Genomic DNA, 25294 nt, shown 5'->3' on the forward strand with positions numbered 1-25294 from the left:
TTTATTCATATTTGAAAAAGCCCAAAGCAAAGATTTTATTGATGCTTTTTAAAAAAGCTGGATTTAGACTTAAGAAGATTGGGTTGATGTTGAAATCCCACTTCAGAGACACTAGCTGTGTGACACTGGCCAAGTCACTTAAATTCTTTTGGCTTAGTTCCTCACAGATAAAATGAGGAGTTTGGGCTAGATGCTAGATAATATCCAATATCCCTTCCAACTCTAAATCTGTAATCTATGTCATTAGTGCCAACCCCTGATCTCCAATCTTTCTTTGGAACAAAGAAATATAGTGAAGCAAAAAACAAACAAAAAATGAAAAACTCAAACTTTTTTCAGTCTGACATTGCCTCATTTTGAACAATTAGATTACCACCTTTCTGTTAAATGCCATTTCCCATGTATTTTCATACTGTGTAAAAAATGAAATTTTCTATTTTTATACAAAATCAACCAATTTTTTAGGGGACATCCAGTTTCAAGATAGGAATGCCACCATTTTGTGAGGCTGATGATTCAATGACTGCTGCTTTTCAGCAATCCTATTTTAGCTAATGTAAGGCTAGGCTGCCAAACTCTGTAGACCAGAGACTTACTGGGGCTACAGAAAGTAGCCAGAGAACTGAAGATACATCCTTGTGCTGCTCTGACAATAGATCTCCCCCTTTCACCCCAAGAGGCAGTGAGGTACAGTGAGAAGGGCATGAGGGCCAGAAAGCCAAAGGCTGGATCACTTTCCCACCTGTGTGATTGCATCCAAGATACTTTGGCCCTCTGGCCAAATAATGGGTTTGGGCCTGATAACTTCAGAAGTCTCATGAATCCTATATGCCCCTATGAGCCCCATGAATGCTATAGGAATATTAACTATTATTAAATATTAATTGCGAATATAATCTCTCTCTATCTCTCCTTCCCTCCCTCGCCCTCCCCCCTTTTAGGTAATCAGAGTTAAGTGACTTGCCCAGGGTCTGAAACTAGATTTGAACTCAGATCTTCCTGATTCCATCCACTGCACAATCTACCTGCGTCAAGAAGGTATTCTTTATATAACATTTTCCTTTTAAGATTTGTAGTGCTAGAAAGCTGGGGTGGGGATAGGGAATATATCTTTAGGGTGACCACCATTCAAACATTTATCCTGGCTGAGAAAAACTGCTCTCTAAATAACTGGCTGTCAATTTAAGGCCAAGCACATTTGTCTCTAATATAAAATGACACATCTTTAGGATCATGTGCTCTTCAGGGTGAAGAAAACGGGAAGTGAAACTTAGTACAGGAAGGATATGCTGAAGAGATTTAATTACCTGAGTTGTTAAAACTCACTCTCTTTTCCTCAGATTACCACATATAGATTTATCTGCATAAATGCTTTATCTCCTTACAGTATAAGCTTATGGAAGTTGGAAACCATTCTGTTTTTTCCCCTTTTTGTTTTTATCTTTGCATTCCTATACCCTTGAATGTTTCATGTGCATAATAAGTACTTATCTGACTGTATCATACTCAAGGGAAGTCAATTATATTTTTTGTTGTTCAGTCATTTTTCAGGCATGTCCAACTCTTCATGATCCCATTTGGGGTTTTCTTGGTAAAACCACTAGAGTAATTTGCCATTTCCTTTTCCAGCTCATATTACGGATGAAGAAACTGAAGCAAACAGAGTTAACGGACTTGCCCAGGATCACCCAGCTATTGTCTGAGGCCAGATTTGAACTCAGGTCTCCTGACTTTGTCCACTGTACCACCTTGCTTACCTCAATCATATTATTCAAAGACTTTATAAGTCAATCAGTATGGACCACCTCCCCCCATTTCTCTCACATACACAGACACACATATATGTGTACATACAACACGCGCGCGCACACACACACACACACACACACACACACACACACACACACACACACAGCTGTGATGTTTTCCAAGAGAGATTTTGAACTGGATTTTTGATGCATTTTAGAGTCATAAAAGACAAGTATTTTGAGGCTGACTAGGGATCACTTAGTCCAAGAAGAATCAGCTGAGGCTTAAAGGGATTAAATGACTTGCTCAATGTCAAACAGCTGATTAGAGTAAGACTATAAATCCAGTATTGTTATCATCACATTATACCACTTCCAACCTTATTTTAAGAAAATTCACCGCATGGAATAAAATTTCTTTTGCTGCAGCAGCTATTGGGATATAGAATTTCATAAGAATGAAGGGAAAAGGGTGAAAATAAAAGGGATATTTTCTTAAATGCGGTTATATTTACTCAGTGAGCTTCTCATTGCAGATTTTAGGGCTGTTCCGAACTTTACAAGCTCAGTTGAATGTTTTCTGTAGTTATAAGATCTTCGTTCACTTTCCATTCATTACTGCATAGAATATGCTCTGCTTTGAAGCTCTTTAAACTGTTAAAAATTTTTGTCAGAATAATACAAAACTCATCAGATATAGACCTTAGCTAATTTAGCAGCTTCAAAACTCACTTGAAGGGACATGTAATTCTTTTCTAAGAACAAGTCAGTTAAAAGAAACAGTCCCAGGATATTCTCACATGATACTTACACAAAGTACTTGATGCAGGTCCATATCGATAGCGAACCCCATATGCTGAATGAAGAGCAATAACAGCATTATAAGCTGCAGATTCCTGTGTGTGGAAGAATTTCACGTTACTAACCTCATTAATCTTTACATATACTGACACACTTTTTTTTTTTTTTCTTTTTCTTTTCCTGAGGCTGGGGTTAAGTGACTTGCCCAGGGTCACACAGCTAGGAAGTGTTAAGTGTCTGAGATCAGATTTGAACTCTGGTCCTCCTGAATTCAAGGCTGGTGCTCTATCCACTGCGCCACCTAGCCGCCCCCACACTTTTGATTCATACTTCGTTACTAATACAGAATATAATATGATGATACCAAAGTTTGAAATACTATAAAAGCAGCAAGTTTTGCCAACAAATATGTTTTGAAATTCCTTATTATTTGAATTGTCACAGCTAAGCATGCACAAAATCCTTGTTGCATAGGAGTTAAATTCCAAGAGCACAGTTAGAAAAGTATTTTTGAGTGACCTAGTAAATCTAGGTCATACTGGTACATGAATATAGAACTGATTTCTCTTTATTAAGGGAGAAAAAAATAAAGACTTCCTCTAAAGGCCCATGCTAAATCAGCAAGAGATCAGGGTAGGAAAAATACCTCTGTAAATTACAAATGGATTGGCAAGACCCTCTACGAATAAGGGACAGATCTTTTTATTTCTTTCCTTCCTTCCTTCCTCCCTCCCTTCCTTCCTTCCTTCCTTCCCTCTTTTCTTCCTTCTTACTTCCCTCCTTTTTTCCTCCCTCCCTTCCTTCCCTCCTTCCTTTCTTCTTTCCCTCCTTCCTTCCTTCCTTCCTTCCTTCCTTCCTTCCTTCCTTCCTTCCTTCCTTCCTTCCTTCCTTCCTTCCTTCCCTCCTTCCTTCCTTCCTTCTTTCCTTCCTTCTTTCCTTCCTTCCTTCCTTCTTTCCTTCCTTCCTTCCTTCTTTCCTTCCTTCCTTCCTTCTTTCCTTCCTTCCTTTTTCCTTCCTTCCTTCCTTCCTTCCTTCTTTCCTTCCTTCCTTCTTTCCTTCCTTCCTTTCTTTCTTCCTTCCTTCCTTCCTTCCTTCTTTCCTTCCTTCCTTTTTTTCTTCCTTCCTTCCTTCCTTCCTTCTTTCCTTCCTTCTTTCCTTCCTTCCTTCCTTCCTTCCTTCCTTCCTTCCTTCCTTCCTTCCTTCCTTCCTTCCTCCCTCCCTTCCTTCCCTTCCTTCCTTCCCTCCCTTCTTTTCCTTCCTTCCTTCCTTCCTTCCTTCCTTCCTTCCTTCCTTCCTTCCTTCCTTCCTTCCTTCCTTCCTTCCTTCCTCCCTCCCTTCCTTCCCTTCCTTCCTTCCCTCCCTTCTTTTCCTTCCTTCCTTCCTTCCTTCCTTCCTTCCTTCCTTCCTTCCTTCCTTCCTTCCTTCCTTCCTTCCTTCCTTCCTTCCTTCCTTCCTTCCTTCCTTCCTTCCTTCCTTCCTTCCTTCTTTCCTTTTTAGACCTATGAAAATAACATCATTGATGTGGGGAACTCTTGGTATTGGAATTCCCCATCCGATGGGCAATTCTTCTATAATTTCTCATTTTAGAAAGAGCTTCCTGAGGCTCAGAGAAATTAAGTGATTTCTCTGTGGTCACACAGCCAGTATGTATTAGAAGTAGGACTTGAACCTTGAAATTCTAAGATTTCCCAGCTATATCCCACCATGTCCCAGGGAGTCCACAGTCCATCTGGACTCTGTTTCAGAACTATACCTTCCAGTATATCTAAGGAAGGATGAAACATTTAAATGACAGACAAGACTGTGTCTTAGTGAGTGACAAGTAATGATCTGCTGCTACAGGTGATGAAATCAAAATGTGTGTGTGTGTGTGTGTGTGTGTGTGTGTGTGTGTGTATGACCTCATTTCAGAATTCCCTCCTCCCCCTCCCTCTCCCCCCACCAAATGTGCTCGGGGTAATCTTCCACTTCCTGCTAATGGTCTTGTGAGAACTACAAGTTATGTGTTTTTCTGCAAATTCACTATCTATACTAGTGGTAGTATCAAAAATAAATCACAGAAATGCTAAAAGCTGGAAAAAACTAGAAAAATTACTAAAAGATTCTAATTGTGTGTAATTCATCATTTAAAGTATTGTAAAACACATGGTTTCAACACAGAGTTTAATGGAGGTGTTATGCGTCAAGTTGGAGGAAAAGAGGTATATTGATACCAGTGCACAACCCTCTGGTTTCAAATCACCACTGAATAATTTAATGCTTAAATCGAAGAGTCATTGGCAACATGGTATTATTTGCTGGATTGGACTAAAGTGTTTCTGTCTTCAGTTTAAGTAGATTAATAATTGTAATTTGAAATAAGACATAGTATACTTGTCTTTAAAGAACATGCAATGTTGTAGGAGAAATAAAATAAATATGCTGGTTAAGTATAATGTGTCTTTAATATGACATGCAAAGAGTTCAAACAGTAGTGTGAGAGATCAGAGATAAGAGAGATCATTCATACCAGAGGAATCAGGCAAGGTTTTATTAAAGATGGGATATATGAGCTATGTTTTGAAGGGAAGGAAAGGATTTTAATATGTGGAAAATTGTGTGTGTGTGTGTGTGTGTGTATGTGTGTGTGTGTGTGTGTGTGTGTTCACAGACAAAGAGGAGGGAAAAGGAATGAAAAGAATGGGGAGCCATAAATAAACAAGCATTTATTGAGCAATTATTATGTGCCAGTCATTGTGTTAAGTGCTAGGAATAACAACAACAACAAAAAAGTCAGTAATAGCATTTGTTCTTAAGGAGCTTACATTTTAGTAGTAGAGATATAAATAATTAAGCACATATAAGATATATACAGAGTATGTGGAAGATAATCTTAAAGGGAAAGGCAATAGTACCTGGGGAGAATGGGAAAATCTCCTGCTAAAGATGAGATTTGAGCTCTCTGGAAAGAAGGCAATGTAATAGTTGGAGAGGAAGAGAGAGAGAGCATTCCAAGCAGGGAGGACATCCAATGGAAATGCATGGAGTTGGGAGATAGAGTATTGTGTTCAAGAAAATGGCAAACAGGTCCCTGGAAATGGATTTTAAAAGTATGTAAAAAACAGTCTAGTTTTATTAGAACATTGAGTACTTAGAGGGAGGATAGTGTCATAAAGGAAGGGAAGGGAAACAAGTATTTATTAAGTTCCTATTTTGTGCCAAGTACTGTGCTTAGTGTTCTGCAAATATTTTTCCATTTGCTCAGGATGGAGAGGTAGGTTAGAATAAATTAAATTGGAGTGCAGTTGTCTGGGATGAGAAATTTGTATATATTAGATAAGCTATGAGGAAAGGCACCAGAGATTTCTGAGTAGATAAGATTGTGTGGTCAGATCTGTGCACATTAAGAAGATTACTTTGGCTGTAATATGAAGGATGAAGAGAATGGAAAGAGCATTGGATTTAGTGGATTGAAGCTGCATTCAAATTCTGGCTCTGCTATTTATCACCTACATGATCATTTCAGGTAATTTATGTCTTGGGTCTCGGTTTCCAAATTTGTTAAATGATCGTTTGGACCATATGATCCTTTGAAGTTCTAAGATTTATGAGCCTATGACTATAGGGTAGACCTGGAAGTAGGGAAAATAGTTGAGGATATTCATTAGCCCAGAACAGTTAAAAGGACCTGAATATTAGTTGTGCAGTAACAGAAAGAAAAGAATGGAAAAAAAATAAATTGCAGCGCTAAGGTTGATATGTCTTACTAACTGATTGGATGTGTGTGTGGGTAATATACTCTTATTTTTCTCTCTCCCCTCTCTATCCACACTTTATAAACCTCCTAAACTAATATTCCTAAAACACAGATCTGATAGTGTCACTTCCTTACACAATTATCTCCAGAGAGTTATCTCCTCTAGGAAAATAATTCAAAGTTTGGCATATTTACATTTAAATATCTCCACAATATAACTACCCTCTTCCTTTCCTTTTCCCTCCTTTTAAAAATGAAGTTTACAATGACCAACAACTGCAGACGTTTCCATAGACAAAGGAGAACAAATAACATGATTGTACGTGAAACTAGGAACCTCTGTCAGGTACAGCTTGTTTTAAAAGATTATATTAAATTTAACAAGGTAGCAAAAATATTTGTGTCCCTTTCTAACCAATAAAACAATATGTTTTATGGACGCTCTTTTCTATTTTCTTTTTCTATCTCTATTACTTTCTATTAACTCCCTCCCTCCTGCCCCCAAGCTTCCATTTACCTATCCAGTCATTTTGTATTATTCCTTTCATGTATATTCTGTTTTCCATATGATTTTCTAACTTTTTTCTTCAAAGTTTTATATATTTCCTGCCTAGACAGTATCTCCTTTTTACTTCGGCCTTAAACAACTTCTCACTTATTTCAAAGGACAACTTGGCATCTTCTTCCTACTTGAGGCCTTTCCTGAATTCCTTACCTGTCTATATGCTCTCCCTCTTGAAATATTTTGCATTATTTTTGCTTACTTTGGCTTTATCTATGTACATGGTCTATCCTTCTAGGAGAACTCAAGTTCCTCAAAGGCAGAACTCTTTCATTTCTGTTTTTGTGTCCTTGTTGCCAAAATTAGTGCCTGGCACATGATGAGTGCTTAATGAATGTGTCAAATAAAATTGAAAAGGGAAAGCCCAAGGATAACTCCAGGAACTTGAGCCTTACTCATTGAGAAAATAGTGGTGACATTAAGCCAGAGAAGGAAAATCGAAGAGAGGAAGATTTTTGTGTGTGTGTGTGTGAGAAATGATAAATACACTTTTGACTTGAATTTGATGTGATAGAAAGGCAGGATTAATGAATATAGATATATAAATCTCTGGGCCACCTTTTAGCAGTTAGCCAGTTACAATAGTTAACGAACATCAGGGCTTATTATGTTCTTGAGGATATGCCCATGACCCTTAAAACTACCATTACCAACAAAAGGAATGAAGATCCATTTATGACTTTAGTGGCTAACTCAGAAACATAGAAGTTAAGTGATTTATGCAGCAACACACCAGTATTGTGTCAAATATGGGGTTTGCACCCAGCCATGCTTCCTTTATAGTTTGGAATTAAGGATCTAAATATAGTTTTCTCAAGATAGCTATGAACATATTAAATCCCTAAACAATTAAAAATCATTAACCCGAATCTATCTTGTCTTGATTGAACACCAGAGACTACTATCTCCATGATGGATGAGTAGTAGAAAATTGCTTAATAAGACACTGAAGGATGAATGAAGGAAACAAAGGCATGGCATAAATGTGTTAACAATATTAAAAGTAGGAAAAAATGAAATTGTACGATCAGAGCTCTAGCTAGAACTGAAAGGGACCTTAGTTATCATCTAGTCTAGGTGTTTTTTAGCTTATTCCTGCTTTGGATCCATTAGGCAGTCTGATGAAGCCAATGGATCCCTTTTCAGAATACTGTTTTTAAACACAGAAAACAAAATACACAGGATTAGAAAGGGAAACTAAAGATTTTTGAAAGTCAAAATATAATTCCCTTTCTCCTCCTTCCCCTCCCCTCAATCTATCTAGAAATACCCAGGGGAGGAGTTAGTCTTCAGACTCCATGTTAAGAACCCATAATCTAGTCTAACCCATGCATTTTATAAAAATGAGTCAAGGGAAACTGAAAACAAAGGTGGTTTAAATGACTTCCCCAAGATCAAACAAGTATTCTTTTAATTTTTTATTATTTAATTTTATTTTTTAAGTATTCTTTTTAGAGATGTGATTTGAACCATGGTCTGTTAACTCGAGAGCCAGTATTCTTTTCACTACAGCAAAATGAAAATAAACACAATAGTGTAGACTGCTGGAGAGAAGAAGCTGGACTCTTCAGGAGATTTGAAGGATATGTATAGAGAGTTTACTTTCCATGGGGACAAATGATGATATCCATCCAAAAAAGACGAAATCCCTTCTAATAACCAGTGTAGAGCCATTGGAATGAGGAACCCTGAATCTTGGCCAAGGTTAAATATAATAGAACAAAATGTCTAAGGGATTAATACTTTATAAAGATAAAAGCCCACTTGGGCATTTGCTAATAGTTAATAGGCAAATGTTAATAGTTAAAGTACAAAGGCTATTTTTATTTGGGGATTTTTCTAATTAAGACAATGCAATGGAGTCTTAACTAAAACAGCATCCTTGGGATCCATAGCTTAGAGGTAAGATTGCTTGATAGGAAATTCCTTTTAATACTTGAGTGACTAAGTTCCTTTCACTGGGGCACAAAAGAGACATGACAAGGACATTCAGAAAGAAGATTATGGGGAAAGTTGCAAGTGAGTCTACCTTCCTAGTATTAAAAATGTGCATATAAAATGGACCTATTTTATACTGACTTTGTCTCCATTGCTAGCAACAGTAGATCTTATACCATAAGTATGTATTTTAAAAGATCTAATTTTAAAAATTCAAATTACTTCTATGTATAGGAGTTTCATTTTTATATGGGCAAGTTTTTGGATAGATATATCCAGGGATTTGGTAGCATTTACTGAGTAATTAAATCTTATTAATTATAATTTACTTTTAATTAATTACAATTGCATTATAATACAGTTACAATTATTTACCCAATAAAATTAATTACCCTCCTGGATTTGTGACAGAGGTTACAAAACTAATCAAATCCAGGCTGACCTTTTTCTCAAACTTGTGATAAGAATGCAAATAGGTTGGCAAAGCATATGATTATGGCTAAAATCTATATTAAAATCAGAAAAAGAGCTATAAAGGCCATGTTACCCATTGCAGAATGCACACACACAAAACCAGACACACACATATATATATTCACACAAAGTTAGGTACTTACAACACAGCTGAAATTGGGAATTTTTGCATATTTATAAGAGTAGGGGTAGAGCAACATCTGTGCATAAGCATGGAAGGACAGGTAGGCTCTGATGTGCTTCCTGCGTTTTCGGAGAAAGTGAGCTACAGCCTTCACCTCTGGCTCAGATTCAGGAAAAGGCCCACAGTATGTATCGTCACAAGGGTGAAAGGAAGCCCCTTCATCTACAAGTTGGGGGGAAAAACACACACACAACAAAGGGGCAGGGCACAGAGAAACAAAACTTATCATTGCTGTGGCACTATTTTTTGTTTTCAGAAACAGTTATCACAAAGCAATTCATCCAAGTTTTCATCTCTCAGAAAATTAACAAAGGACAGAATTTAATTCCTCATGTGTAATGAATGCAGTGGCAATCCTAATAGTAACTAGCTACTAGTAGATTTCTTCATTGATTCAGTATGAAGTAGCCATTCTATTAACTTCTTGGTTTTATTAGGGAATAGATTTTTTTTTGGGGGGTGACAAAGGAGAAATTAAATTTATCTGATGAGGCGTCTTGTAAGTTCCAAAATAAACCTGTAATACTTGGGTTGAGCTAAATCTACAAAGCAATCAAACTAATTCCCATGGTGAGAGGTCATATTCTGTTACAGAATTTCAGAGACTAGACATTATAGCATAATTGGTTCAGAACTGAAAAAAACTAAGAGAATCTCCAGTGATGGGGAAATAACTTCCTCACAAAGCAGTTGTTCCATTTTTGTACTTCTCATTGTCTGCAAGATCTTTCTATTGAGTCGATATGAATCCCTGTATTTTCTACAAATTGATTCTACTTCCTGACCCTCTATGAAGACAAAGATTGGATATTTTGGGAATAGGAACATAGGAAGTAGATGGTAAGGGTACCTCAAGATTAGAAAGTAATAGGAAAATCAGGGGGCAAAAAATTCAAGGGTAGAGGACAGTACATTGTTGAAGTGGTAAACTATAATGGAGAGAATCAAGGTAAGGGCAAAAAGCAGAATAAGAGGAGAGAGATGGTACTGTAACAGTAATAAATTGTGCCCAGAGTGTAGGATATTTGGGAATTATAGTGGGGTCCAACTTGTTCTCCTTTCTGGACTGAAAGAGGAGATGAAGGTCAGACATACTGAAGAGACAGCTCAGAGTGACTTATTGTTGATTCTCAGATGTGGCTGGTCCTCAAGCCATGGTATGTAGGGATCAATACTGTTATAGAGCTGTTTCTTCAGAGTGGTCTTATGTTTCAAGTTGGATTGTGATGAAGCTGTTCCCTTTAGTGTTATGTAAAAAAAAATGCTTTGGGAGGCTTTGAAGTTCTCTGATAACTTTTAAAGATAATATATTTGGTTTTGGCAGTATTTCAATTTTTCTACAGCCACTAATAATCGCGTTCCTCTTTGTTCCATAAAACTAAATCCTCATTTTGTATAACAAAAAAAAAATTATTAGGGGTTTAAGTGGGGAATGAACTGGGATAGACCTTAGTAGTCATCTTATGGAGAGTGTGCTGAACTTCCTAGGCAACTTGTGGGGGACACATGTGACTCCATAATGAGGGATTTGGGTGCTTTGGAATAGCAAAACCACCTCTGTTTTTATCTCTTTGTCTTGTCATGGTATCTAGTGGTATTTGTATTTAGAGGATCACCCACTCCCCACTAGTAGAATGAACAGGGAAGACAACTTCCATTTTCATTATCTTTCTTCTTGTCTTTGTAACATGTTTGGAATATAGCTCCTTCTCCCTGAATTTTTCACAAGATGTTGAAGAGGGATGTCTCTCACTAAACCATAGAAATGATCAACTACTGACATATGACAACCAGCCCACTGCCTTTTTTTAACAGTAAATGCTGCAGAAAGAGAGCATGTGAGGACTGGATGGAGGATCCAGTGGAGGTTAAAGTCAATCTAGTGGAAACTAACATTTGGGAGGAGGGAACAGGATCAGTATATATATATATTTTTACGATGGCATGCTTTTTGAGAGGTAGGGGTAAAAGGTGATGGGTACAATTCTCATCAACAAAGAACTCCACATCTATTCCTAGCAGCTTCTCCCCACTTCTCTGATCTTGATAACTTCAGCCCTTCCTAGGATTGGATCTCTTCTAAAATGGGACAGTGATGTGGGGAACTTAGGTTGAGAGAAAAGAGTCACAGAAGTTTGCCATTTTATGAAACAGAAAGAAAATCTTATGAAGGCATAGGTAACCTACAGGAAACTCTTACAAAAAATAGAATACACCCAGATTAACAGAACAAGAAAAGGGTTATCTAAATAATGTTATCAGAAAAACATGGCAATGACCTTCGGGGAAGGTGTTCCCCACTGACTTTGGAGCCTTTGTTTGTACCAGAATATAACTCTGCCTTTCCAAGGACATAAATGAGTCTTAATAATAAGTGACTATAACAAACTACTTTTAAAATATCCATTTTGCTTTCAAATAATACTTACTGTCCATGAGAGTAAGTTTGCAGTCTGCATTCTTTAAGTATTATAATTTTGATATTTTGTCCAAACTTGGGGGTGTAACTTGAAAATGTCTTACCAAATGGGAAAAATCTTAAAAGGATACACAGTACTTAAATTTGGACTTAAACTAGCAATATGAGTATAGAAGAGGAAATCGTTTAAAAGGTATTTTAGAGAGAGACTATTGGACTCAGCAGTTAATTGGATTTAGAAAGGAGAGGTCAAAGATAATTTTGAGGTTTCAAGTGTGAGTCACTGGGATATGGTGGTAAGATTGTCAACAGAAATAAAGAAGTTGAGAGGATATACAATAGTTTAAACATTTGGTTATTCAAGGAATTAAGAGCAACTGCTTACCGGAAGGGAAATGGCACATCAGATGAGTAAAAGTAAATTTAAAAAGTAAAGAATAAAAACTCTTTGACAAGTTTTTAAAATGACGTAAAAGGGATATTAAAGCCAAATTCCAGAATCCCAGGTGAAGGAGAGAATATTATAAGCAGCCAGAAAGAAACAATTCAACTACTGTGGAGCCACACTTAGGATAATAGGAGTTTGAACAGCTTTAACATTAAAGAATAAGAAGATTTGGAATATGATATTCCAGAGGGCAGAGGAGCTAGAATTATAACCAAAAATCATCTACCCAGCAAAACTAAATATAATCCTTCAGGGGAAAAACAGACATTTAATGAAACGAAGGATTTCCAAGCATTCTTGATGAAAAGACCAAAGCTGAATAAAAAATTTGACTTTTGAATACAAGACTTAAGAAAAGCATAAAAAGATAATTCAAAAAGGTAAATCACAATTTCAGTTTTCTCTGATAAAGGCCTCATTTCTCAAACAGATAGATAATTGAGTCAAATTTATAAAAATAGCCATTTCTCAATAAATGATCAAAAAATAAAAATAATTTTCAAATGAAGTAACCATTGCTATCTACAGTCATATTTTTGAAAAAATGCTCTAAATATTGGTAGGAAAAATGCATATTAAAACAATCCTGAAGTACTATCATCTCTCTATTAGATTGGCTAACAGGAAAGAAAAGGAAGATGACAAATGTTGGAGGGAACATGGGAAAAAAAGGGGACATCAGTGGATTGTTGAAGTTGTGAACTGATTCAACCATTCTGTAGAGCAATTTGGAGCTATGCTCAAAGATTTCAAAACCATGCCATACCCTTTGGTCTAGCAATATCACTATTAGGTCTATATCCCCAAAAAGATAAAAAACCAAAAGGGAAAAGAACCTATATATATAAAAAAATGTTTATAGCAGGTTTGTTTTTTTTCCCTGAGATCAAGGAATTGGAAATTTAGGGGATACTCATTAATTGGGGAATGGCTAAATAAATTGTTGCAAATAATTATGATGGAATACTATTGTGCTATGGGAAATGATGAGCAGGATACTCTCAGAAAAAGGGAAGACTTCCATGAGTACAATGTACAAAGTAACTGCAGTATTGTTAGATGATCAGCTGTGAATGACAGAACTATTTTCAACAATACAATGATCTAAGTCAACTCTGAAGGACTTCTAATGAAAAATCCTATCCATAACCAGAAAAGGAACTAATTGTGTCTGAATGCAGACTGAAGTACACTTTTTTAAAAATTCATTTTTCTTGAGGTTTTTTTAAATTTGTGTTTTCTTTCACAACATGACTTATAGAAATGTTTTATGACTATACATGCATAACCTATATTGAATTGCCTACATTTTTTAAAATAATATTATCCCTTGTATTCATTTTTCCAAATTATCCCCTCCCTCCCTCTACTCCCTCCCCTTGATGACAGGCAATCCCATACATTTTACATGTGTTACAATATAACCTAGATACAATATATGTGTGTAAATCCCATTTTCTTGTTGCACAATAAGCATTAGATTCCGAAGGTATAAGTAACCTGGGTAGATAGACAGTAGTGCTAACAATTTACATTCACTTCCCAGTGTTCCTTCTCTGGGTATAGTCATTTCTGTGCATCATTGATCAACTGGAAGTGAGTTGGTTTTTCTTTATGTTGAAGATTTCCACTTCCATCAGAATACCTCTTCATACAACATTGAAGTGTACAGCGATCTTTGGTTCTATTCATTTCACTCAGCATCAGTTGATTTAAGTCTCTCCAAGCTTCTCTGTATTCCTCCTGCTGGTCATTTCTTGCAGAGCAATAATATTCCATAACCTTCATATACCATAATTTACCCAACCATTCTCCAACTGATGGACATCCATTCATCTTCCAGTTTCTAGCTACAACAAAAAGAGCTGCCACAAACATTTTGGCACATACAGGTCCCTTTCCGCTCTTTAGTATTTATTTCTTTGGGATATAAGCCCAATAGCAGCAATGCTGGGTCAAAGGGTATGCACATTTTGATAACTTTTTGGGCATAATTCCAAATTGCTCTCCAGAATGGTTGGATTCTTTCACAACTCCACCAACAATGCATTGGTGTCCCAGTTTTCCCACATCCCCTCCAACATTCATCATTATTTGTTCCTGTCATCTTAGCCAATCTGACAGGTGTGTAGTGGTATCTCAGAGTTGTCTTAATTTGCATTTCTCTGATCAGTAGTGATTTGGAACACTCTTTCATATGAGTGGATATAGTTTCAATTTCATCATCTGAGAATTGTCTGTTCATATCCTTTGACCATTTATCAATTGGAGAATGGTTTGGTTTCTTATAAATTAGGGTCAGTTCTCTATATATTTTGGAAATGAGACCTTTGTCAGAACCTTTACTTTTAAAAATATTTTCCCAATTTGTTACTTCCCTTCTAATCTTGTTTGCATTAGTATTGTTTGTACAGAAACTTTTTAGTTTGATGTAATCAAAATCTTCTATTTTGTGATCAATAATGATCTCTAGTTCTCCTCTGGTCATAAATTCCTTCCTCCTCCACAGGTCTGAGAGGTAGACTATCCTCTGTTCCTCTAATCTATTTATTATCTCATTCTTTATGCCTAAATCATGGACCCATTTTGATCTTATCTTGGTATACGGTGTTAAGTGTGGATCCATATCTAATTTCTGCCATACTAATTTCCAGTTTTCCCAACAATTTTTTCCAAATAATGAATTTTTATCCTTAATGTTGGTATCTTTGGGTTTGTCAAAGATTAGATTGCTATAGATGTACCCTTTTTTGTCCTTGTATCTAATCTGTTCCACTGATCTACCAGTCTATTTCTTAGCCAATACCAAATGGTTTTGGTGACTGCTGCTATATAATATAGCTTTAGATCAGGTACCCTTAGACCACCTTCCTCTGACTTTTTTTTCATTAGTTCCCTTGAATTGCCTACATTCTTAATGAAGGAGAGGATAGAGAGGGAGGAAGGTAAAGAATCTTCTAAAGGAAGGGAAAGAAAGCTTCTTAAAGCATATATTAAACTTTTTGCATTTAACTGAGAAAAATTTAAATACTACATAAATTAAAAAAAAAAAAGATAAAAAGGACATAAAAAAGAAATAATCAGTCTGATTTTTGGTTGTATGTAAAACTAAGGTGTGTCTGAGGTCAATAGTAGCAACATCCTTATCGTATTCTTTTGTTTTTACCCTAAAAAGATGGAACTGCTATTTATTTTAGGGAGGAGAAAGTGCTTTAAGAAGGGGTTTCTGCTCTAGGAGATGACTATGAACCACTACATAGAATTCCCAATCCCTCTATTTTTGTCTGCCTGCATTTTAATTTCCTTCACAGGCTAATTGTATACTATTTCAAAGTCTGTTTCTTTTTGTACAGCAAAATAACTGTTTGGACATGTATACGTATATTGTTTTAACTTAAACATATTTAACATGTATTGGTCAACCTGCCATTTGGGGGAAGGGGTGAGGGAAAGGAAGGGAAGAATGAGATGAATCAAATCAGCTCCATTTGTTCAATAATGAAGAGAACCAGCTACATCCAGAGAAAGAACTCTGGGAGATGACTATGAACCACTACATAGAATTCCCAATCCCTCTATTTTTGTCCACCTGTATTTTTTATTTCCTTCACAGGTTAATTGTACACTATTTCTGATTCTTTTATGAAGCAAAATAACTGTATGGACATGTATACATATATTGTATTTAACATATACTTTAATGTATTTAACATGTATTGGTCAACCTGCCATCTGGGGGAGAAGGTGAGGAGAAGGAGGGGAAAAATTGGAACAAAAGGTTTTGCAGTTGTCAGTGCTGAAAAATTACCCATGCATATATCTGGTAAATAAAAAGTTATAATAAAAATATACAATAATTTCCTGTAAAAAGAAAAAAAGAAGGGGTTTCTGCAAAGTAATGTAGCAGAAGTTGCTATGAGTAGGTATATTGAGCAGAATATGGCTGTTGAGAGAGTCAGAGTGGGGAAAAAAGGCACACAGAGAGAAACAATAGCTTCAGGAGGTCCAGAGTGTTACTTAAATCTTTGAAAATGGACTCTAAAAATGAAGGCATTTTATTTTTTCACCACAAGTTATATAAACTTGGATAAAAAAGTCAGCCGTGGTCTCATTTAATGATGTCTGATAAGCGTGTTAGACACCGAGACACTGCTACAGGATATTATGCCTAGTTTTAATCTGCCAATGCTGTTTGTCACACATAAAGTGGCAATACAATGCAGAATTAGATATGAACCCAAGGTATCTTCCCTTTACTTCCAGTCCCCAAGCCGAGGTATTAATCCTATAAAGAGATAATAATTTAACTCTGAAGGGTAAGATATGCAGAGTATAGAATGGCATAGGTGTTAATTTAAATAATTATAATAATGATGATAATAATAGCTAATATTTCTAAAGCTTTTCTGGTTTGCCATGATCTTTACATATATCATGTCATTTGATTCTCACTCTATAATGTAGGTGCTATTATTATCACCATTTTTCAAATGAGGAAATTGAGGTGGAGAGAGATTAAGTGACTTGTCCAGAGTTACAGAGCTGTTGTTGTTTGTCCTAAATTTTCAAAGAGGATGAATGACATCACAAGATGTTCATGAATTGGATTTAAGCGAGCCAGATTTGAGCAAAATTGTGAGCCTCATTTTCTCTTTCTGAGTCATCAAAGTCCAGTGACAGAATAAATTCAAGATAACTGACAATGATCTGGAATAAAGTGGATGACCTTGGCTTTTTAAGGGTTTTAGCCACCTAAACAGTTGGAACAAATTATTCTCATTCACCCATTCTGCAGGAGGAAGTCTTTACATGCTTAGGGTGGACATTCCTCAATTCATCAATGGATTTGACCCTCAATCTGCTTTAAACCATCTGTTGAGACAATTTTACTGGAATATGGCTGCTGCATATGTTTACATAGTTAGTAAATATCTGAAAGAAGATTTAAGTTCAGATCTTCTTGATCTCAAGACCAGTACCCTATCCACTGCACTACTCATCTGTAGCATTAAAACTCTTGAATCTAGGTTTAAGTTATATTTTTGACTGAAGAGTACTTTTCAAATATAAAGAAAGGACTTTTAAATTCTACAGAAAACACACTATTTCTGCTTTATAGATGCCAAATAAGAAACCTTTGGAGGTTGGTTTTAATCTGGCTTCAGGCATATTCAGCTCCAGTATATTTGTAGCATTTCAGAAGAGCAGGGGATCAGAATTCTGGGATTTTAGAGTGGCATATGCTTGAAACATGTGAAAATGACATACTCAATATCTGGAAACAAAATAAGATAAAAAAGTATTCATCGTGTAGGGAAAAGACCTGGATACATCTACTTTATCAGTCTGCTATAGTAGCATGAAAGTCCAAGCTGTTAGTTTTCCTCAGTTTAAAGAAACAAATGCACAATAGGCAGGCGGAGGGCCAAATCCTTTTCTCTGTCCCCACATGCAGAACAAGTACAGAATATATAATTGAGATCTGCAGTGCAGATCAGAAAAGAGAATTTGCTTGTTAATTTTGGTCTTGTGAAATCAAAAGGCTTGGAGTTCTATTATGAAGATTGCAGCTCTCTATTTTATGTTGTTCTGGTAAAAATAATTCCTTAGACTTTTAAGTGTTTTTTTTTTTCCTTTCTAATTTCTTATGGATCATCTTCTAAAAAACTTACAAATGAAAAAAAAACAAACACTACAACTACCAATAAAGATCATGCCTGTTAGAATAAATGTGATAGTAGAGTTTTTTATTCTATTTTGTTTTTAAATAAGCAGTTCCCCAAAGTACTCATTGTCAGTTGATTGAAATTTGAAGCAAATATTTCTTGTAGAAAGATGATTTAACATTTCCAGAACAGATCACAAAAACACATTTAAATCATAAAGCACCAGAAATATATATATATATATATATATATACATATATATATATATATATATATATATATATATATGTATATATATATGAATGTCATCTCCTCAAACTATTTCAAGGTAGCTTGTGGGTCTCAATATAAATTTATCCTAGAAGCAAGTAGTGAAGGATTGATTTTAAAAATATTTCAAAGAGAAGAATATACTAAACAAATGGGAAAATCCTAAATATATTATTGTTCACCTCGATTATCAAATTCCTATTTTCATCTCTATAAAGGCTTTTATAGAATGATCTGCATATATATTGAGGCTATCCTCATAAAAATATCAGGCAGGATCAAGAAGGTTTTCATAATTTCTTTTCTGCATCAAGCTATATACACAGTTAACTGAAAAGCATAGAGAATTCCCAATCCTACAATATTTGTTGATAGTTGATTATAAAAATTGGGAGGATAAAATGAAGCTAGATCTCCTCCAACAAGGTGTCTGCCATGTCTATATTATGATGATACAAGATTCTTTGCTAGATACAACCTGAGAAATAGATCTGATATATTTTAAAAATATATAAGGTGGATGTAAAACAATCCACAAAGATGTTCACTGCTGTCAAAAATGATATCTTAAGAGGGATAGCATAAATATGGTGAAATTCTCCAGATACTCCTCTTTGGGGATGGTATTGTGTTGATTGTATCAAGTCCCAGAACCCCACGTTTTTAGGATTATAGATTTAAAGCTGGAAGGAAATTTAGAGACCATCTAATCTAATCTCCTCATTTTACACATGAGAAAACTGAAGTTAGAGGCTAACTTACTTCAGTGAATCAATGAATCAGTCTATAAGGATTTATTAAGTGCTTACTATGTTCTACACGCTATTTTAGACACAGGGATACAAAGACAAAAAAGAAATGGTTCCTTAAGGAGGATTATATTCAATCAGGGGAGAGAGGATATACATATATAATTATATGTATTCATACAAGATTTATAAACGCATTGGGAATGCGGCAGATTCCATCATATTGCCTGGTTGATGCAAGCTTTCCCCATGAGGACACTGAGGAGATGGCTTCTAGGAAAACTGTAGTAATGTGTAAGAGAAGTGTCTTAGAGAGATTATGAAGAATGGTGTGGACATTCTGCACCTGGTTCTGTTAGGCTATGTGGTTGAGAGGAAACTTTTTCATTGAATTGAAACAAGATAAGAATCAGTTTTGACTATCTCCTTGCTTTTTGTATCTGAGCGAGCTCAGTGAGTCTCTCTCATGGTCTCCAGTGAGAGACCATGTGTTTGGGGAAGGGTCTTAGGGCCTTTCTCCAACCTCTGAGATCATATGGTTTCTGAAAAATAGTGCCTCCTTTGTCTTTTCATTCTAAGTAAAGGAAATTTCAAAATTGGGAAATCTATCTACAGGAATCCAGAAGTCAAAGAATGTAGGCTAGCTTTTGCAGTCAGTACAGCATCTATGATTGGAGAAACAAAGAGTAATTTTTGGAGTGACCTTTTCCTCTGAAGGATTATACTGTTTTGTTAAGTAGATGATTTTTGATTGCAATCCTAGCTCCACTGCTCTACAGAATATTATATCTCAAGCCCTCTGGTCCTTTAATGTTGAAGCTGCTAAACCTTGTGCTATCCTGACTTCAGCTCCACTATACTTGAATTGTTTCTTTCTGGATGCTTGCAACATTTTCTCCCTGACTTGGAAGTTCTGGAATTTGCCTATAATATTCCTGGGAGTTTTCATTTTGGGATTTTTTTTTTTTTTTTCAGAAGGTGATCAGTGGATTCTTTCAATTTCTATTTTGCTGTCTTGTTCTAGAATATCAGGACAATTTTCCTTGATAATTTCTTGAAAGATGATGTCCAAGCTCTTTTTTTAATCATGATTTTTAGGTAGACCAATAATTTTAAAATTATCTCTCCTGCATCTAATTTCCAGGTTAGTTTTTTTTTTTTCAATGAAATATTTCACTTTTTTATATTTTTTCATTTTTTGAGGGGGTTTTGCTTTATTGTATCTTGATTTCTCATAAAGTCATTAGCTTCCATTTACTCAATTCTATTTGTAAGGGATTATTTCCCTTAATTAGCTTTTGTACCTCCTTTCCCAAAGGGCCAATTTTGTTTTTTAAGGCATTCTCATTAGCTTTTAAAAAATTTCCTTTTATACTTCATTCAAATCTTTCCCTAATTTTTCCTCTATCTCTCTTGATTTTCAACGTCTCTTTTTTTTTTTTTTTAATTTTTTATTTTATTTTATAATTATAACATTTTTTGACAGTACATATGCATGGGTAATTTTTTACAACATTATCCCTTGCACTTACTTCTATTCAGATTTTTTCCCTTCCTCCCCCAACCCCCTCCCCCAGATGGCAAGCAGTCTTATATATGTTAAATATATTACAGTATAATTTAGATACAATATATGTGTGTAGAACCGAATTTTTTGTTGCACAGGAAGAATTGGATTCAGAAGGTAGAAATAACAGTTTACATTCATTTCCCAGTGTTCCTTTTCTGGATGTAGCTGGTTCTGTCCATCATTAATCAATTGGAATTGGATTAGCTCTTCTCTATGTTGAAGAAATCCACTTCCATCAGCATACATCCTCGTACAGTATCATTGTTGAAGTGTATAATGATCTTCTGGTTCTGCTCGTTTCACTCAGCATCAGTTGATGTAAGTCTCTCCAAGCCTCTCTGTATTTCTCCTGTTGGTCATTTCTTATAGAACAATAATATTCCATAACATTCATATACCATAGTTTACCCAACCATTCTCCAATTGATGGACATCCATTCATCTTCCAGCTTCTAGCCACTATGAAAAGGGCTGCCACAAACATTTTGGCACATACAGGACCCTTTCCCTTCTCTAGTAGTTCCTTGGGGTATAAGCCCAGTAGTAGTATGGCTGGGTCAAAGGGTATGCACATTTTGATAACTTTTTGGGCATAATTCCAGATTGCTCTCCAGAATGGTTGGATTCTTTCACAACTCCACCAACAATGCATCAGTGTCCCAGTTTTCCCACAGCCCCTCCAACATTCATCGTTATTTGTTTCTGTCATCTTAGCCAATCTGACAGGTGTGTAATGATACCTCAGAGTTGTCTTAATTTGCATTTCTCTGATCAATAGTGATTTGGAACACTCTTTCATATGAGTGGAAATAGTTTTAATTTCATCATCTGAAAATTGTCTGTTCATATCCTTTGACCATTTATCAATTGGAGAATGGCTTGATTTCTTATAAATTAAAGTCAATTCTCTGTATATTTTGGAGATGAGGCCTTTATCAGAACCTTTAACTGTAAAAATTTTTTCCCAATTTGTTACTTCCCTTCTAATCTTGTTTGCATTAGTTTTGTTTGTGCAGAAACTTTTTAATTTGGTGTAATCAAAATGTTCTATTTTGTGATCAATAATGGTCTCTAGTTCTCCCTTGGACACAAACTCCTTCCTCCTCCACAAGTCTGAGAGGTAAACCATCCCATGTTCCTCCAATTTATTTATGATTTTGTTCTTTATGCCTAAATCTTGGACCCATTTTGATCTAATCTTAGTATGTGGTGTTAAATGTGGGTCCATGCCTAGTTTCTGCCATACTAATTTCCAGTTTTCCCAGCAGTTTTTGTCAAATAATGAATTCTTATCCCAAAATTTGGGATCTTTGGGTTTGTCAAAGATTAGATTGCTATTTTTATTCACTATCTTGTCCTGTGAACCTAACCTATGCCACTGATCAACTAGTCTATTTCTTAGCCAATACCAAATGATTTTGGTGACTGTTGCTTTATAATATAGCTTTAAATCAGGTACACTTAGACCACCTTCCTCTGACTTTTTTTTCATTAGTTCCCTTGCAATTCTCGACCTTTTATTCTTCCATATGAATTTTGTTGTTATTTTTTCTAGGTCATTAAAATAGTTTCTTGGGAGTCTGATTGGTATAGCACTAAATAAATAGATTAGTTTGGGGAGTATTGTCATCTTTATTATATTCGCTCGGCCTATCCAAGAACATTGAATGTCTTTCCAATTATTTAAATCTGACTTTATTTTTGTGGCAAGTGTTTTGTAATTTTGCTCATATAATTCCTGACTCTCCTTTGGTAGATATATTCCCAAATATTTGATACTATCGACTGTTATTTTGAATGGAATTTCTCTTTGTATCTCTTGCTGTTGGATTGTGTTGGTAATGTATAAAAATCCTGAGGATTTATGTGGATTTATTTTGTATCCTGCGACTTTGCTAAAATTCTGAATTATTTCTAATAGCTTTTTAGCAGAGTCTTTGGGGTTCTCTAAGTATACCATCATGTCATCTGCGAAAAGTGACAATTTGATTTCTTCATTTCCTACTCTAATTCCTTGGATCTCTTTCTCGGCTCTTATTGCCAAGGCTAGAGTTTCTAGTACTATATTGAATAGTAATGGTGATAGCGGGCAACCTTGTTTCACTCCTGATCTTACAGGGAAAGGTTCTAGTTTATCACCATTACATATGATGTTTACTGAAGGTTTTAAATATATGCTCCTTATTATTTTAAGGAATAGTCCATTTATTCCTATACTCTCAAGCGTTTTTAGTAGGAATGGATGTTGGATTTTATCAAATGCCTTTTCTGCATCTATTGAGATGATCATATGGTTTTTATTAATTTGATTATTAATATGGTCAATTATACTAATAGTTTTCCTAATATTAAACCAGCCCTGCATTCCTGGTATAAATCCCACTTGGTCATAGTGTATTATCCTGGGGATGATTTTCTGAAGTCTATTTGCTAATATCTTATTTAAGATTTTAGCATCAATATTCATTAAGGAAATTGGTCTATAGTTTTCTTTCTCAGTTTTCGATCTACCTGGTTTAGGTATCAGTACCATGTCTGTGTCATAGAAGGAATTTGGTAGGACTCCTTCAATCGCTATTTTTTCAAATAGTTTACATAGCATTGGAGTTAGTTGTTCTTTAAATGTTTGGTAGAATTCACCTGTAAATCCATCTGGTCCTGGGGACTTTTTCTTAGGAAGTTGGTTAATAGCTTGGTCTATTTCTTTTTCTGAGATGGGACTATTTAGACTACTTGCTTCTTCCTCTGTTAATCTGGGCAAGCTATATTTTTGAAGGTATTCTTCCATTTCATTTAAGTTATCGAATTTATCGGCATAAAGTTGAGCAAAGTAGCTCCTAACTATTGTTCTAATTTCCTCTTCATTAGTGGTGAGTTCACCCTTTTCATTTTCAAGACTATCAATTTGCTTTTTCTCTTTCCTTTTTTTAATCAGGTTTACTAAGGGTTTGTCTATTTTGTTGGTTTTTTCATAAAACCAACTCTTAGTTTTATTAATTAATTCAATAGTTTTTTTACTTTCAATTTTATTAATCTCACCTTTTATTTTTTGAATTTCAAGTTTTGTGTTTGTCTGGGGGTTTTTAATTTGTTCCTTTTCTAGCAATTTTAGTTGTAAACCCAATTCGTTGGCCCTCTCTTTCTCTATTTTATGCAGGTAGGCCTGTAGAGATATAAAACTTCCCCTAATTACTGCTTTGGCTGTATCCCACACATTTTGGTATGATGTCTCATTATTGTCATTTTCTTGGGTGAAGTTATTAATTATGTCTATGATTTGCTGTTTTACCCAATCATTCTTTAGTATAAGATTATTTAGTTTCCAATTATTTTTTGGTCTATTTTCCCCTGGCTTTTTATTAAATGTTATTTTGATTGCATTATGGTCTGAAAAGGATGCATTTACTATTTCTGCCTTACTGCATTTGATTTTGAGGTTTTTATGCCCTAGTATATGATCAATTTTTCTATAGGTTCCATGAACTGCTGAGAAGAAAGTATATTCCTTTCTGTCTCCATTTAGCTTTCGCCAAAGATCTATCATATCAAACTTTTCTAGTCTTCTATTTACCTCTTTGACTTCTTTCTTATTTATTTTGTGGTTTGATTTATCTAATTCTGATAGTGCAAGGTTGAGATCTCCCGCTATTATAGTTTTGCTATCTATTTCCTCTTGCAGCTCTCTTAATTTTTCTTTTAAGAATTTAGATGCTGCACCACTTGGTGCATACATGTTTAATATTGATACTGCTTCACTATTGATGCTTCCCTTTAGCAGGATATAATGCCCTTCCTTATCTCTTTTAATTAGATCAATTTTTGTTTTTGTTTGATCTGAGATGAGGATGGCTACTCCTGCTTTTTTGGTTTTGCCTGAAGCATAATAGATTCTGCTCCACCCTTTTACTTTTAGTTTGAATGTCTCATCCAGTTTCAGGTGTGTTTCCTGTAAACAACATATAGTAGGATTCTGACTTTTAATCCAGTCTGCTAACTGCTTCCTCTTTATGAGGCAGTTTGCCCCATTCACATTTATGGTTAGAAGGACTAATTCTATATTGCTTGCCATCCTATTAGCCCCTGCTTATGCTTTTCCCCTTTCCTTCCCTTTTACCCTCCTATCCAGTATTAAACTGGTAAACTCCACTTGCTTTTCACAGCCCTCCCTTTTTAGGATCCCTCCCCCACCTTAAAGATCCTCCCCTTATTTTACCCCTTTTCCTCGAAATTACTGTATTCCCTTCCCCTTAGCTTACTCCTTCCCTTTCACTTTTCAATGAAGTGGAAGAAGTTTCACCATAAATCGAATATGTCTATTGATACACGCTATGTTCATCTCCCTCCTTTCTTTCTCTCAGATATAATAGGTTACCTTTGCCTCTTCATGAGATGTAGTACCACCACTTTATACTTTTTTATGATATAATCTCCTTTCCACCTCTAGTTTCTAAGACAAATTGTACATATGTTCTTTACATATTTTTTTGACAGAAGTATAGTTCTCAAGATTTCTTTTTACCTTTTTTAGAAGTCTCTTGAGTTCTGTATTTGAAGATCAAACCTCTTATGTAGGTCTGGTTTTTTCATCAAAAATAGATGGAATTCATTTATTTCGTTAAATGTCCATCTTCTTCCCTGGAAAACGATGCTCATTCTTGCTGGGTAAGTTATTCTTGTCTGCATACCAAGTTCCTTAGCCTTTCGGAATATCATGTTCCAGGCCCTGCGT

General features: G+C 35.4%; 1 protein-coding gene and 1 long non-coding RNA gene across 4 annotated transcripts in view; one reads left to right on the forward strand and one right to left on the reverse strand.

Moving 5' to 3' along the window:
• Positions 1–25294, forward strand: part of LOC141549359 (uncharacterized) — a 103197-nt gene that overhangs the window by 19567 nt on the left and 58336 nt on the right. For 2 of the 3 annotated variants that reach the window (XR_012484337.1, XR_012484339.1), the window contains exon 1: positions 5742–6054. This is a non-coding gene — a long non-coding RNA (uncharacterized LOC141549359). Of the gene's footprint in view, positions 1–941; positions 1039–1629; positions 1722–5741; positions 6055–25294 lie in introns of those variants that run through there. The other variant, XR_012484338.1, reaches the window with a different exon arrangement.
• Positions 1–25294, reverse strand: part of CPA6 (carboxypeptidase A6) — a 364131-nt gene that overhangs the window by 5358 nt on the left and 333479 nt on the right. Inside the window, exons 9-10 of the mRNA XM_074278838.1 lie at positions 9403–9605; positions 2560–2644 (exon numbers count right to left, since the gene is read on the reverse strand). Of these exons, the coding sequence (XP_074134939.1) occupies positions 2560–2644; positions 9403–9605 (288 nt within the window). The remainder of the gene's footprint in view (positions 1–2559; positions 2645–9402; positions 9606–25294) is intronic.

This window comes from Sminthopsis crassicaudata, chromosome 1 (genome assembly GCF_048593235.1).
Source record: "Sminthopsis crassicaudata isolate SCR6 chromosome 1, ASM4859323v1, whole genome shotgun sequence".
NCBI classification, from domain to species: domain Eukaryota; kingdom Metazoa; phylum Chordata; class Mammalia; order Dasyuromorphia; family Dasyuridae; genus Sminthopsis; species Sminthopsis crassicaudata.